The sequence below is a fragment of the Aedes albopictus genome, chromosome 2, assembly GCF_035046485.1.
Source record: "Aedes albopictus strain Foshan chromosome 2, AalbF5, whole genome shotgun sequence".
NCBI lineage: Eukaryota > Metazoa > Arthropoda > Insecta > Diptera > Culicidae > Aedes > Aedes albopictus.
Genome location: NC_085137.1, coordinates 503,157,944 through 503,174,681, shown reverse-complemented (window position 1 = coordinate 503,174,681; position 16,738 = coordinate 503,157,944). Strand labels below are relative to the sequence as shown.

Here is a 16,738-nt window from a genome sequence, read left to right as displayed (position 1 = left end):
TAGAAATAACATTCTTTGATTTGAAAATGAAATTTGAAATAAAAATTTGTGATTCGATAGTACGTACGTTTCGATAGTACGTACACTAAACGAAGCGGTGGTGTACGTACTATCGAGGTATGCCTGTAATATTAGTCTTATAGCTTGTAGTTTGTGATTTCCTGTTGCATAAAAATTCTACAAGTACAAGTTACAAGTCTAATACTACAAGTCGGTTGGACTAATATTATTAGTAGAATTTACCAGTGTCTGTTGCATAAACAAACTACAAGTATAAAATATTAGCTATGACTTGTACTTTTGATTACAAGTCGCAAAGGTCTTGTAAACAATTTTACAAGTTAATTTCAATTATTGCAGAAGTCATATTTCGTTTGAAATATATTGATTTACCATTTTGAAACTCATTGAGAGATAATTGCGTTGATGTGCACGTCATTTTGTATACAAAATATCATTTCTGCTAAGTTTCTCAAGTTCTCCAAAGTATCTACAAAACCCATCTTTGATTTATGTATTATCACATACAATGTTATGGTTACTGCGTCACTGCATCAAATCGAAGGTGCAACTTGAAGCACACGTGAAGTTGCATATGCGAAATACATTTGAATCAATTGTTTTTATTGTGCATAATTGAACTAATTAAGGGCGGACGGGACGGTCGAGGAAATACCCGCCATTGCTCTGTGGCTGCTAAGATGGTAATCTCAGATTCTACTTCATATTTTGCAACAAAAACCTATCATTGTGTATGCTCACTTGCAGTGCATATGCTGATTGTTTTTCAGCATCTTCAGTGCGATAGAACTCGAGATTACCATCTTCAAAATCGTGAGGCAAATTGCTAGAAAGAGAGGCAAGATAGGAAAAATAACACGGCGTCCCGTTTCACCTTAAAAGCTACAATATGCACTGATCCGAATTAGAAATCCTCTACATAGAGATGAGCGGAAGTTACATACGTCGATTCGGCAACGCTGTTTGTTTTGTTTACAACAGCTGCCAACACTTGCTACAAAGCTAGATGTTCAAACTTTGTGCGTGACTTCGTTGTGGTTCAAGTTGTTTTGTTTACATTTTCTAATTATGGTAGATTTTTTTTTTCAAAACTTTGTTGAAATAGCGGAGCAATCGAAGAAATCTGAAATTCATTGCAAAAGTGTTACGCTAATCATATCGGCAGAAGTGAAGCAAGAAGCAGCAATGGAAGTTTTTTCGACAAGTTCAGCAACAAAAGTGTCGTCATAAGCATGAGCTTTTGAAAGCAGAATTGATAAATTTTTATCTTTTTACTAAACATACATATGCCGCCAATATCTCGATATTAAAAATAAATAATTTTAATTTATTTAGTTCCGATTGCAATACCGTTCAAACGACGCCTTCCTACGAACGATAAGCATGTTCATTTGGCTCACACTTTGACAGTTCTCTCTGCACGATTGGCTCACAATGGCCGCCTCCGCAGATCTCTATAATGTAGGATTACTAATCCGAATCGAGTGGATACATATAAAAGTAGGTAAAAGCCTAGGGGAAAGACACTGCAAACGAGAGTAACTCTGAGAAATTGTGAATAACTCTTTGTACCTGTGATCGACGAATTTTGTTGAAAAACATCCCTAAAACTGCAAGCAAAGCGAGATATCGGGCAATATTGTTTTGATTTTGCGATAAGTCAGGCAACACCCATATAAAAACGGGAGTAATCCGGAGGAATTCTGAGCAACTCTGTGACGGAAAATGTACCCTCCAGCAAGCACAGTGTCTTGCCTCAAGGTAAAAGCTCAATTATCGCATCCTAGGTCACTTCGGATTTAAACAAGAAGTATGATACCTGTTGCTAAATCTTTATCCATTGTTTTTCAATTGAATCTTTGGGACATTTTATTAAAAATCTCGATACTTTGTTCAGCATATTCACTAATGCTGTTCCATGTTTTGTGTATGTATATTTGTCATTTATATGTTTATTGTTTTTGACGCTTTAGTCGTTTATTTGTCTATGAAAATGCCATAATAAAACAACTTGTAATAAAATCTATAATAGTAAAATTAAAAAAAAATGTGTTACTTTATTTTGGTAATTGAAATACCATACTTAATAAAAAAATATTTCGTTAGAGCGGCCGAAAATGATCCAAATAGCACATGCTTTTCTTCATGTATCGTATTCTGCCTATGATCGCATAACTGTCCCATATGAATAAGAAACCCAGCAAATATGGGACTGATAAGCGATCATAGGCAGTATAGAGATTGCAAAACTTCCGAATCTATGAAATTATTTTTAACGAACATTCTGTTAACTTTTTTTCATTTTTCTCCCGGATGCTTTTCTAAAAAATGCAGGAAATAAACAAACAACAACTGCCATTTCAAATTAATAGTGAACTGTCGGATGAATTTTGACAGGTAAATGAACCAAAACAACTTGTAATTTCATGGTCACTAATATTACAAGTGCTAATAATATTAGTGGAAAAACGAGCCTTTATGCAACACAAATTATTAGCACTTGTAATATTAGTACTTGTAACTTGTAGCTTGTAGCTAATATTATTAGCTTTTGACGGCTTTTCGGGCCCGTTTGAAGTTGATCATTAATATTAACTTCTTTTCCCGATCAGCCTAGATAGCTGTGTAGTGTCGGTAGCGGTTAGTTCAACTGGCTAAGAATAGCACTACGGACCGCCTGTTCCAGTGGTAGGAGTCCACTAATCAGGTGACCCCTAATTCATGGTGTTATGCGGCTTTACGCTTACCGTGCCTAGGAATGAATGGTTAGGGGGGTCTTATAAAAACCTAATCGCAAACGGAGCCTGTGGAGTACCAGGGCACCCTCCACAGTATTTTGCCCTTACTGCGCTAACCGGAGCAATAGTGCGGTGGACCTTGTGTTTCTCCGAGACAATCAGCTGCCCTTCTTCAATCTCATACTTGAGGCTGAATAAGGGCGGGATTATGAAGATGTTATTAATTAGTTTAAATTTTCACCTATATGGTTTCGCATTATGCGTTTTACACAGTGTATTCTGTGCATCCTCGCCTTTGGCGCACTCAAATCGATACCGATCTGGCTTTATTGTTGCTGTTCTTTGTTGTGCTGTGATTGTTAAGAGTTTAATCTTGCCTAGTTTGGGTAGTGGCTACGGTTAGGATAGCTCAGATCAATCTTCAGCACAAAAGAACAGCAACGATCAATCTTTGTAAACTTATGCAAAATGGTACAGCCCAAGTGGCGTTAGTCCAAGAACCTTACTTTCGTAAGGGGAATTTCTATCTAGGAAACCTTGTGAATCCGGTGTTTGCTACTTTCAGTAAAAATGAAATGGCAAACTCACGTGTCATGCCTCGAGCATGTGTGCTTGTCAACAACGCAATCGTTGCTACACTCATCTCTGAACTAACTACCAGAGATGTATGTGCTATCACAATCGATGTATCTGTTGGAAACCTCAACAGGAAATACGTTTATTGTTCGGTTTATTTACCGCATGATGAACCATCCCCTACGGATGCTTTCAAGCAAGTCATTGCATACTGCACTTCAAAAGGCCTTTCGCTAATTGTTGGTAGTGATGCTAATGCTCACCATATAATCTGGGGCAGCTCAGACATCAATTTGGAATCAGGGCCGGATCTAAGGGGGGGGCGGGGGGGCCCGGGCCCCGGGCCCCTACATTTTAGGGGCCCCCACAAAAACCTTTTTTGGTTGCTAACATTAGCTTTATTATTCATATTACTCAAGTACTGTTCGAAAATAAAGAAAAACATTTTTGGTCATCTCTCCGTGGGGCCTCCTCATCCGCTCGGGCCCCGGGCCCCCACAATCCTTAATCCGGGCCTGGATGGAATACTTAAGTAGTACAGATCTTGGAATACTTAACATAGGCAACCGCCCAACCTTCTCGGTATCTGCTAGAGAGGAAGTGTTAGACATAACTCTTTGCTCTAGCAGAATTAGTCACGAGCTGACCAATTGGCATGTGTCAGATGAAGAATCTTTATCTGACCATCGCTACATCTTGTTTGAACATGTGAATGTTACTTCGCAAACTTTGCCTTTCAGGAACCCCCGGTCAACTAACTGGGATCTCTTTACCGATTTGGTTGCAGCCAAATTTCATGGATACTCACCATCAATTGACACTCCAAGTGATTTAGATGAAGCCGTTGATACTACAACGGCCTTCATCATGGAAGCTTTTGAAGAAGCTTGCCCTCTGCGGTCTGTGAAGACCACAAGAGGAACCCCTTGGTGGAACTCTGATCTGGCCAAGCTCAGGAAACAATGTAGAAAGAGTTGGAACAGACGACGTTCGGCTGGATCGGAGGCTTTCAAGTCGGCTCGCAAGGCCTACCAGAAAGCTCTTCGGTCTGCTGAACAATCCGGCTGGAAAAACCTTTATACAAACGTTTCCAGTCTGAGTGAAGCCAGTCGATTGAACAAAATCCTTGCAAAATCTAAGGATTTTCAAGTGAACGAACTTCGTTTGCCAAATGGTGATTTCACTTCCTCTGATGAGGAAGTTTTGGAATGTTTATTCAGTACACACTTCCCTGGATGTGTGGATATTACGTCTTCGGATGAACCTGATGTCTTTTCTTGTAGTTATGATTCTTTAGCTTCGGCTCGGAGTATCATAACTTTAGAATCGATTGAATGGGCACTTAATAGCTTTGCTCCTTTCAAATCTCCCGGGGCAGATGGGATTTATCCTATTTTGCTTCAGAAGGGATTTGATCATTTCAAACATGTTTTGAAACAACTACTTGTTTGCAGTTTTGCTACAGGGTATATTCCCAAATCCTGGCGGGATATTACTGTAAAGTTTATTCCGAAAGTGGGTCGTGCGTCGTATGAAGAAGCAAAGAGCTTCAGACCTATCAGTTTGACCTCTTTTCTTCTGAAATGCTTAGAACGCATTGTCGATCATCACATCCGTGATGTTTATCTGGCCAATGTGCCTCTTCATGTGAACCAACATGCTTACCAATCTGGAAAGTCCACTGTTACTCTTTTACACAAAGTTGTTTACGATATCGAGAAGGCATTCGCTCAAAAGCAATCCTGCTTGGGTGTTTTCTTAGATATCGAGGGTGCCTTTGACAACGTGCCTTTCGATGCCATATTGGAAGCCGCACGGGGTCATGGTATATCTCCAATGATTTCCAATTGGATTCACCAAATGCTCAAAAACCGACATCTCTTCGCGACATTGCGTCAAGCGGCGATTAGGAAATTGAGTGTTTGTGGATGCCCCCAAGGGGGGAGTCTTATCACCACTTTTGTGGAATCTCGTAGCAGATACGCTATTGAGGCAACTCAATAATAGCGGTTTTCCTACTTATGGTTTTGCCGACGACTACCTAACATTGTTAGTCGGTATGTGCATCAGCACCCATTTCGACCTGATGCAAAACGCTCTTCAGGTAGTTGAGGGTTGGTGTCGCCAATATGGCCTTTCGGTAAATCCGCTTAAAACATCTATTGTTCTTTTCACGGAAAGGCGAAACCGTGATGGCGTTCGACCTATGCGTTTCTTTGATTCTGAAATCGATGTGACTGAACAGGTAAAGTACGTTGGAGTTATTCTTGATTCCAAGCTTTCCTGGACACCTCATGTTGAGTTCAGAATCAAGAAAGCTTGTATGGCCTTCGGGCAATGCTGGTGAACTTTTGGTACAACTTGGGGTCTAAAACCCAAGTATATCAAATGGATCTACGCAACTGTTGTTCGATCAATATTGGCCTACGGATGTCTTGTGTGGTGGCAAAAGAGCGAAGTGAGAACGATCCCATCAAAATTAGGCCATCTCCAAAGGATATGCTTAATGGCGATGTCTGGAGCGTTCTCTTCAACTCCCACGGCAGCGCTCGAGGTTCTCTTTAAAGTTGCCCCACTATACATTCATCTCAAACAAGAAGCACTTTCTTGCACTTACGCCTATGAGTACTCGGTTTACTCGAGGAAACTCCTGTAAACCGCAGTTCAACATACACCTTGTTATTTCCACTTTTGGTGAATTGGGACAAAGTTGTCCTTGCTCCAAGTGATCTAACAATTGCTTGTAATTTTCCATATATGACATTTTCCACGAAATTCCCTTCCCGGGAAGAGTGGACATCTGGATATCGCGAGAGAAGTATTTCAGACGGCATCGTTTGTTACACTGATGGCTCCCTTCTCGAAGGTCGAGCAGGTGCTGGTGTTTATTCTCGTGAGCTAAGGCTGTATCAGTCTTACTCACTTGGTAGATACTGCACCGTTTTTCAGGCCGAAATCTTTGCTCTTATGTGCAATCAGCACTTCAACAGTTCGTAATGGTCAAAGTAATATACTTCTGTTTAGATAGCCAGGCTGCTATTAAAGCACTTGCTTCGGTCAACTCTAGATCTGAATTCAAGACCAACAATTGAAAAGGCCGCAACAACATTTTGTAAACAAACATGTTTCTATCGACTTGAGGCCTTTTGAACTCCACCCACACATCTCACCACCACTAACAGAAAGCGCAAACAACAAGCTTTCTGATAGTGGTGGTGAGATGCGTGGGTGGATCTCAGAAGGCCTCAAGTCGACAGAAACGTGTTTGTTTACGCAATGTTGATGTGGCCTTTTCAATTGTTGGTCTGGAATTAGTTTGTCGAACTCAAATCGAGGAGCTGAATAATTCAGCAAACGCTGTTCTCCTTGTGTGGGTACCTGGCCATTCTTCCATCGCTGGAAATGAATTGGCTGATGAGTTAGCTCGCACTGGAGCATCACATGACTTCATTGGCCCTGAGCCAGCTATTCCGGTATCCAAGTGTTGGGTGAAGCCTCAGATTGACACCTGGGCTACCACTCAACACAAACAATACTGGAATAGTTTGGAGTCATGTCGTCAAACAAAATTGTATTGTACTGAGCCATCTCTAGGGGTGGCGAAGTTTCTAAGAAATCTGTCAAAGCAGAATTGCAGCATGCTGGTCAAAGCATTGACTGGCCACTGCCGACTCAGCTATCACATGGCGAATATTCAGCAAGCTGATTCATTTGTATGTGTTAGCTGTGAATCCGATTATGGAACTTCGTATCATTTGATATGTAACTGTTTCGTTTTTGCGCAGCTGCGTTTCCGAGTACTCGGTAATCACTTATCAAGCGAAACCGACTTCAAAAATCTGAATCTTCTTCAGGCTGTTCTGTTGTTCTTGACCCGCTGTGGTAAAGAGCTATAGGCTCTCTTTACGATTTATGCGTTATTACAGTGTCCTTTTCAGGACGCTATTCTCTCACCTGTCCTTTTCCCTGTCTCTTCTTTTTTTTTTGCCATCCGTCTCCCTTAGGTAAATGATGAATAGGCTCGAGCTCATGGCGATGGCACAAATTTCCCAAATGGAGGAGAACGTGCCTCTGGAGCCGACCTACTGATACCTGATACCTGACCGTCTTGCCCCGGGTCCCCCTATGTACTTACAAAGTACGCTCTATCCTTGGACGTGTTGAAACTATTCCTAACATCTAGAGCCGTTCCACCAGCCCCGCCGGAGGACGCCGCCGAAGCACCGCTGGTATCGTTCCTACTAAAGCTACTGTTGGCCGAGTCCAAATTTCCCCCCGAGGATGACGCCAGCGAATGGTCCAAATCACCCACAAAGTCCCCATAGTTGGTCGATGAGTTGAGTTGCTGAACTTTGGTTGCCTGATGAGGAAATGAAAAAAAAAAAACGTGTGAGATTAATTTAAAATCTGTAGTAATTGTCACTTAATTTTGTAATTTTACCTTTTTCCTCAACACGACTGCGTCGTCTATCGACGAGAGACTCTCGTTGGATTGTCCGTTGGACATTGCTTTGTCTGCAAGGATAAGAATAATGATTATAATTATCGATTGAAGAACAATCAACAGTTTAATTAAGAGATAAATTACCTGCAGCCGGAGGCCCTGGCGGCGGTGGTAGCTTTGGTCTGTTGTGAAAACTTTTGTCGACTGGCTTTAGCTGAGGAATTTCTCCCGCCGGAGGGAGGACTAGTTTTGCTCCAGCTGGAAAACAAAAACTCCAATTAATAAACCTAGCGGAGTGATGGAATCTTTCATTACACTTTGGTGTACAAAAAAGCAAAAACGTTAAACCTTTGCTTCCCATGGTTTCTCCAAAGTACCATGGAAATAGCCATACGAAGTCTTGGGAAGAAAAGCGTTAAGTTTACTGAATTCAAATCATGTCAAAACCCTAAGAACTCACCTAAATTCCTTCCCAGCGACTCCCCGCTAGGCGACCGTTTATGACCACCGGTAAAGCTACTCAAGAAGTTCGGATCCCTGCTGGACTGTATGTAACCCTCGAACCTTTCGTAGATCTTGTTATCAAAGTGCAACTGTTGGGACGAGTTCGATTTACCGCCAGCGGATGAACCCGTCCCACCGCTGCCACCTCCTCCTCCTCCTCCCCCGCCGCTATCCGACCCCCTCAGGTGTGGCAGTGTACTATACATTTCCGGATGATGGTGGTGCAGGTGAGGTGCCGATACTCCAAAAATCTCACTGTCAATGTTCTGCGAATGGCGAGGTGCATGCGGCAATGTGCCGTAGGTGGTCGGCGGTGGGGCCGGTGCCGTGCGTTTCTTCAGCGAACCTATGTTGACTGTAACGGTGACAAAAAAGGTTACACACTTCTGCAATTTAAGGTTCCAAAATACGATCTTACCGGAGGAAGACTTTTTGCTCTGTGAACTGGCTGCGGCAGCGGCGGCTGCTGCGGAAATCTGAGCTGTCGCTTGGCGAATAATACTGCTGGAACTGCTAGAATTAGGACTAGAACCACCGGCTGCCGATCCGTAATGCGATCCGAACCCTCCGGCGTATTGCTTTGGACTAGTACCGGAGGAGGGAATTGGAATTTGTCGCTGCTGGCTGCCACCGGGAATCTGCTGCCCGCCACTGACCAGGTTCGGATTGCAGCTGGAACTGGGACTGGAACCGCTCTGGATCGAATCGCACGTGGACGAACGGGATCGTAGCACCGGCGATTCACCTCCGACGAAACTGGGCGGCCGCGATCGGGACTTCCGTTCGTCCATAAGCACCGTGTCATCGTCGGAGAAATCCGTCGAACCGTCGTCGTGGATGTTCCAGTCGGTGTTGATGTGATCGAAGGCGCTCTTCTCGCGCTTTATGGCATGTTCAATCTAGCGAAGCATAGAAAGGTATTAGGACCAACACCGCAAGTGAAAAAACCTCAAGTATAACATGATTGCAAAATACAGACTAGTAATGCCTTTCACTTCATTCTGATGGGATTTAAACCCGTATCTGCAGATCGTCAGAAAAAACGCAGAAAAATGCCTGTGCAATTGCCGATACGGAATCCAGGACGAACTCAGAGAGTTATGAAGAAATCTCCAAGAGAAATTTCAGAATAATCAAGGCGAGAAATTCCGGAAACAAATCTCGGGAAGAACTCCTTAAGAAATATCAGTAAAAGATCCTGAAAAAAACCTTCTAAAATTAAAAAAAAAACTTCTAAGAGAAATCTCACAAAAAAAAAATTCACGAGGAATCACGAGAAAAACTAACAGAAGAATGGTCACGAAAACTTCGTGAAGAAGTCACAGGAGGAACCGAGAAAACCTCTCTCAAACCCGAAAACTCATGAAGAATCGGCGAAACTCTAGCAAAACCTCGGAAACAACACAAAAAGGAAATCCTCTAAGAACTTCTTCTTAAATTTCGTGAGGAAATCCAGTATGAATCCCGAAAGAATATCTTGGGAAAAATCAGTAGATACAGTCAGGTCTTTTTTTTACGCGGTTTTGATTTACGCGGCCGCGTAAATGAAAACTCCATACAAAAAAAAAATCATCGTCTTATTTTTGCATGATTCGTCGAGAAATGGTGAGACTTTTTTTACGCGGTTTTTTGAATTAAAAACCTACGTACGTATCCTCCGCGTAAAAAAAACCTGACTGTACTCCCGTAGAAAATCGTTGGGACAAATTCTGGAAGGAACCGCGGGTAATCATTCTCAAGGGGAGTCCCGTAAGAAACTTCGAGCCTTCTTGAGAGAAACCTCTGTAGAAAATCCGAGGAAAACTTTGTGAAAAATCGAACGAGAATCTCTTAATAGAGAATTGCTAGAATCTTAACAAAATATATGGAGGAATTTCTGTAGAAATCCTAGTGAAAGATTTTGTGGGTGATTTTCAACTCCATTGTTATGTTTTGTGCTAACTTAAGAACAAACTGACATTCACAAGACGCGACGCGAGACAAGACATAACACTTATCGTTCTTACTATCGTGAAGGTTTCAAACAATATTTCAACTCTCAGATTCATACACGTAAACCTGTATACTTATCGGAATCGACAGCCTGCCGGAAACATCTGCGTCTATGTTAAAAACTTCCTTATTACGCTGAAAAGGTGTGTTGTGTGTTGAAAAAGTGACAGCTGTTCTGCACTACACGCATGTAGTAAAAGCTCATGTTCCAAAGACGTAAATACTAGTAAAACGTAATACTCCATGCTTTTCTTATGAGGTGTGCAACAATCATTTAAGTACTAGATTTGTAATAATGAGCTTAATTTTTGTATGGTGAGAAGACGAATTCTCCGTTTCTCCAATAGAATGATGCAAAAAGCGTGGGTTTTATGATTCCTTGCCTAATTTGATGCTGTTTTAGTAACTGTGTTGCCATTTTCTCTATTTTTTGCAACTTAACCTTCCAGGACGCACGCCATCAAGCAACAGAAACTGCACCGTGCTCGCGCTGTATACGAAAAGCGAGGTTTTTTGGTAGTGTTGTACATACTTTTTACAACAGCGTGCGCGCTGAAGTGCTAAACAACAAGGTTTTCCAAAGTTTTGCTCAAACAGCTTCAACTCAGGCAAGGAATCATACTACCCACGCTTTTTGCACCGTTTTATTACTGAAACGGAGTGTGGTGATATAGTTAGGTTAATAAATTAAATGCTGTGATTTCTTTATGTGTGTATTGCAAATAGCGGGCTGTTTTGGACACCCCTTACGAATGAGCGTGGAATCGTGACAAATACGCAAAACTGAACGAATGTTAGCGTTGGCTTTGAACGACACAATGAATGGTTCGAGATCGCGGCTCACACTTTGGTTGTGGTGGTGTCCGATTGAAAACTCTGAGACTGAGCCGAGTCGATTGAGGGAAAAAGCGTTCGTGTGTTGGAGGGAAGACTGCAAACAGCTCAACGGCATTCTAGTAACTATCGTTGTAGCGATCGGATGTGCATTATCGGAAACCATCCTTCGTTACGACAATGGTGCAGCTGGTAGGAGGTTTCATCCTAACTAGTTAATTCAGTGAAAGGGGTTTTAGTGGCAAGCAAGAAAAGGTGTGATTTGCAGCTTTTATCGGTGTTCGCAGTGAAACTTTTAGCCGTGTGGAGTAGCGAAAAGTGTGCAGGGGGCAAATGGGAAGAATTGGCAGATGGTGGTGAATTGTCTGCAGGGAGGACTGCTGGATGTGTTTGGGTGTGACCAAGGATAAGCGGAACTAGAATGGAAATGTTTCAAAAAAGGGAGGCATCGAAAGAAGAGGTAAAAAGAAACGAAATGCGAGAGGGTGTTTGAAAAAATGGAGAGAAAGAACCGTAACACGAGAGAAAGTTTCAGATGCCTTGAAGTAAGCAAAAAAAAAACACGGAGAAAACGAAAGGAAAAAATACATGAGCAAAAGGCAAGAGAAAAGCAAGCAAAACAAATGATTGTAAAAAAATATTTGAACAAAGACGGAACTTGCTAAAAAAAAGATGAAAAAAAAAGGAAAAGCAAACGGGTGTTTGTAAAAAAAAAGCAAATGGAAGGCGATGGCATGCAAAAAAATAATTGAAAGAGAGTTGAGATGCGTTGGGAAGAAAATAAAGAAAAAAAACGATGACGGTTTTGCAAAAAAAATAAAGAAGAGAAAAAAAAGGAAAGCAGGAGGATGTTTGAAAAAAAGCAAAAAATGAGAGAAGAGGAACGAAACATGAGAGAAAGAGAAAAACGGAGAAAACAAAAGTAAAAAAAAAAAACATGATGAATGAGAGGTAAGAGGAGATTGAAAAAAAACAATCCAAAGTAAAGAGAAGAATGTTGAGGTGAAAATCGAAGACGTATTACAGAAAGAAGAAAGTCAAAAAAATGGACACGTCCTGGTGTGAATTTGAATTGAATATGCATTGCAATTTGTTTTAATATGGATTGGATTTAATTGGTTTGAATTGGATTTGTACTGGAAGACTAGATTTGGATGTGATCTAGGTTAGATCTGTACTGGATTATGATTCGTTTTGTTGTGCATTTAGCTTGGACTTGTAATGGATATGAATTAGATTAGATTTGGAGATGTTTTGGATTTAATATGGATTGGGGTTTGAAGACATTAGCATTGGATAAGGAGTGGATGTGGTATTCATTTACATTGGCTGTGAATTGGATTTAAAATGGATTTAATGGAATGAGATAAGATTTCGATTAGATTGGATTCGGGTTGGATACGGATTATATTTAAATAGGATATGGGTTGAAATCGAATTGGATAGGATTTGGGATGGATTTTGTTTAGGATTTCGATTGAATTTTTATTGGTTTAAGCATAAATTGGATTTGGATTGAATTTAAGTTAAATTTTAATTGAATCAGGCTTGAAATGGATGTAGATTGCAAAGAATGTGCATTGGATTTGGATAAACTTTAGCCTATATTTAATGAGTGTTGGTTTTCAACTGTATTTGGATTTGAATTGAATGTGAATATGATTTGATTAGCTTCGGATTGCAGATTGGGTTCAAATTCGATTTGGATTGGATATTAATTGGATTTGGATTAAATTTGCATGGGATTGGATTCGGATTGATTATAGATTGGATTTGAATTTGGATTAGATTAGAGTTGGATGGAGATTGGATTTGGATTGTACTATTAAGTGTTGATTTTGGATTGGATTTGGAATGGATTTAGATTAAATTTGAACTGGATTTGGATTAAACAAGTTTTGTTTTTGTAGATTCGGTTTGGATTTGGATAGGACGATCGGATATGGATTGGGATCGAGTTGGATAGGATTTGGGTTGAATTTTGATATGATATCGATTGAATTTTCATTGGATTAAGCAAGCATTGGATATGGATTGGATTTAAGTTGAGTTTGGATTGGATTTGGCTTGAATTCAGAATTGGATTTTGATTGTAGAGGATCTGTATTGGATTTGGATAGAATTAGGCCTAGATTGAATGAGTGTTGGTTTTAACTGTATTTGGATTTGGATTGAATTTAAATATGATTTTGATTAGCTTTGGATTGCAGATTGTGTTCGGATTCAATAAGGATTGGATTTGGATTGAATTTGCATTGGATTGGGTTTGAGTTGGATGGAGATTGGATTTGGATTGTATTGAATAGTGTTGATCTTGGATCATGTCTTGGATTGGATGTGGATTACATTTAGATAGGATTTGGATTGTATTGAATCTATGCTGGATTGAGATTGGATTTGGATTTGAATTCAGATTGGATTTCTATTAGATTGCATTTGGGTTGAATACGAATTGGAATTGAATAGAATGTGGATTGGATTCGAATTGGATAAGATTTGAGTAGAATTTGGATTGGATTTCGATTGAATTTTTATTGGATTTAGCAAGAATTGGATTTGGTTTGTTTATGGATTGAATTTGGATTAGATTTGGAATTTAGATTAAGATTTGAATTTATTTCGGATTTGGATTGGTTTTGATGTTTTTGATACATATTTAGTTTCGATTAAAATGATGTTTCAAAATGCTAGAAAAGAAATTAAATTTAACTTTCATATGAAACATAAAACTTGATCGAATTAGACAAAATCATCATTGAAACTAAAAAAAGAAATGAAAAAAAAATAGTTTAGGAGAGTGGAGAAGAGGGATAATGTGGTGATATAGTTAGGTTAATAAATTAAATGCTGGGATTTCTTTATGTGTGTATTGCAAATAGCGGGCTGTTTTGGACACCCCTTACGAATGAGCGTGGAATCGTGACAAATACGCAAAACTGAACGAATGTTAGCGTTGGCTTTGGAACGACACAATGAATGGTTCGAGATCGCGGCTCACACTTTGGTTGTGGTGGTGTCCGATTGAAAACTCTGAGACTGAGCCGAGTCGATTGAGGGAAAAAGCGTTCGTGTGTTGGAGGGAAGACTGCAAACAGCTCAACGGCATTCTAGTAACTATCGTTGTAGCGATCGGATGTGCATTATCGGAAACCATCCTTCGTTACGACACGGAGGTTTTGCCTTCTCATCATACAAAGATTCAACACATTACTACAAATCCAGTACTTTACTGATTACGTCCTATTGGCGATTTACCCTAAATGTTTGAAAACTTGTTTATTCGTAACACCAATGTAATTATCCTGTGCACCAGGTATCTTGCTTTCTCCCACAGGAAATTTACCGTTTACTGAGGTTCCCGTTCTCTAATTTAACGAAGGAGTGAGGAAGACTGTACAAAACGGTGCACAGGCTAAACACCCAGGTAACAATTTGATGCTGAATACATAATCGTTTTTCCAACCATTTTAAAGCAGCCTTCATTTAAACAAGATGTAGGGGTAGGCGGGGCAATATGGACACCCTAAGGTTTTTGCCAACTTTACCTGGCAAGATATCAAAAAAGTTTAGTTTTTTGATACATGTATCCTTTTAAAGTCTATTTAGCATCTATTGCATAAGAATGCTCACGAAGAAAAATGATTTATCCACTTCAAAAAATGTTTTGAAAAATGTTAATTTTTCATGACCGTTTTCAAGCATACGGGGCAGAATGGACACCCCCATGGGGCAATATGGACACCATGAGATTTTTACGAATTTCGTACATTATTTACACCTATAAAGTAATTTCATTACAAAACAACTATAATGGATGAATAATACGCCGAAGTAGTTCATTTTTGTTCAGTTAATTCAAATTCAGGCTGTTTTGGATAAAGCTTCGTTTTTGTCGGCATGTACAGCTGTGCCTAGAACAACTATTTTCCATTGCTGTCGTTTTTTGACCAATTTGTTTCACCCTATGTCTACTGTAGTGAACATTTAACCGAAAATATACTGAAATCGAAGAATTTTGTTGGTTTGTGATTTAGGTTAGATTTTTCCCTTGCCACTTCTTTCAAAAAGGTGAGTGTCCATTTTGCCCCGGCAGCAGAAGATATTTCCAAACTTGATTTTTGATATAATAAAGAAGAAAATATAAACATGTTAAGCATGTAGATACAGCAAAACTACTTGCATGTGTTCTAGAAATATCAGGTTTTAATCGACCTGCAATAAATTAATCACTAAATCTTATTTTAGATGGTGTGAAAATTATAATTTCCATGCACAAAAAACGGAGGACGCAACTTTTTCGTGTAAAATCAAGTATAATTTTAATTTAGAATGTTTCTTTCCTGAAACTACGTTTTAGATAAATTGACTATATTCTCCATTCATTAAAAGTTCAAAAAAGTTCGCATATTTCAAAATACTGAGGGTGTCCATTCTGCCCCGGGTGTCCATATTACCCCGCCTACCCCTACAATCCTTTATTTAACCCCAAACATTTAATTTTGGTGATTTTATCCAACCTTAGACTGGTTTGAGGTTCATTGAAAGGCTGATTTAAGGCTTAATATGCACCTAACCAGCAATCTATTAAATTTTATTAAAAATTAAAAAAAAAAAACTTTTTTTACCATTTGCGGTTTTCTATTTCCAGAAGAGATGCTTCGGAATGTATAAATTAATCTATGGGAAAACTGGAAATTGAACTCGGAGCTCCTGATTCATAGCCACTCACTTTATCACCTACACCACACACAAATGTATACATATCCTCGAAAACGAGAACAATGCTTGTTGTATATCAATAATCAAGAACTTAAGTTAAACTAAAAGGCACGGTAAAGGCTGGGTATGCTGCGCAATTCAGATCCCATTGTGATCCACTAGCCTCTGCCCAGCAACTCCTATCCCTACCTCCACGCGGTACCGGCCGGAAACTATGAGCAACCTTAGGGAAGATCGGGTAACCAACCCCGGTGGGAACTTTGGTCGTAGGCTGACAGGGAAGGGGGGGGGGGTTGCTTCGGTAAACCTGAGCGTCTGTTCTCCAGGAGGAGCGGCTCACAACAGCGTCTGATCCCCATGTTAGGGGCGGCTGATCTACGTCCGAGTGCCAGGGAAGGACTCTAAGCGCAACTGTGCACTATGGTCCTCCGGAAAGTAGGGGGTTGGTGTCAGGCCCTACGAGCCAGTCGTAAAAAACCATTGTAACGGAAAATCAGAAACAGAATAATACGAACCGAGACCAACGGCAACGACCCCAGCGAACAAAAAGGACTTGCGATTGGAAACTCGGTATGTGGAACTGCCGATCTCTCAACTTCATTGGGAGCACCCGCATACTCGCCGATCTACTGAAGGTCCGCGGGTTCGGCATCGTAGCGCTGCAGGAGGTATGTTGGACAGGATCCATGGTGCGAACGTTTAGAGGTAATCATACCATCTACCAGAGCTGCGGCAACACACGCGAGCTGGGAACAGCTTTCATCGTGATGGGTGATATGCAGAGGCGCGTGATCGGTTGGTGGCCGATCGACGAAAGAATGTGCAGGTTGAGGATCAAAGGCTGATTCTTCAACTTCAGCATAATAAACGTGCACAGCCCACACTCCGGAAGTACTGATGATGACAAGGA

General features: G+C 40.5%; 1 protein-coding gene across 3 annotated transcripts in view; it reads right to left on the bottom strand.

Moving 5' to 3' along the window:
• LOC109409972 (arfGAP with SH3 domain, ANK repeat and PH domain-containing protein) overlaps positions 1-16,738 on the bottom strand; it is a 154,645-nt gene that overhangs the window by 17,325 nt on the left and 120,582 nt on the right. For all 3 annotated transcript variants that reach the window (XM_029870339.2, XM_062854443.1, XM_062854444.1), the window contains 5 exons: positions 8,702-9,182; positions 8,240-8,638; positions 7,924-8,037; positions 7,777-7,850; positions 7,471-7,695 (listed from right to left, as the gene is read on the bottom strand). In XM_029870339.2, the coding sequence (XP_029726199.2) occupies positions 7,471-7,695; positions 7,777-7,850; positions 7,924-8,037; positions 8,240-8,638; positions 8,702-9,182 (1,293 nt within the window). The remainder of the gene's footprint in view (positions 1-7,470; positions 7,696-7,776; positions 7,851-7,923; positions 8,038-8,239; positions 8,639-8,701; positions 9,183-16,738) is intronic.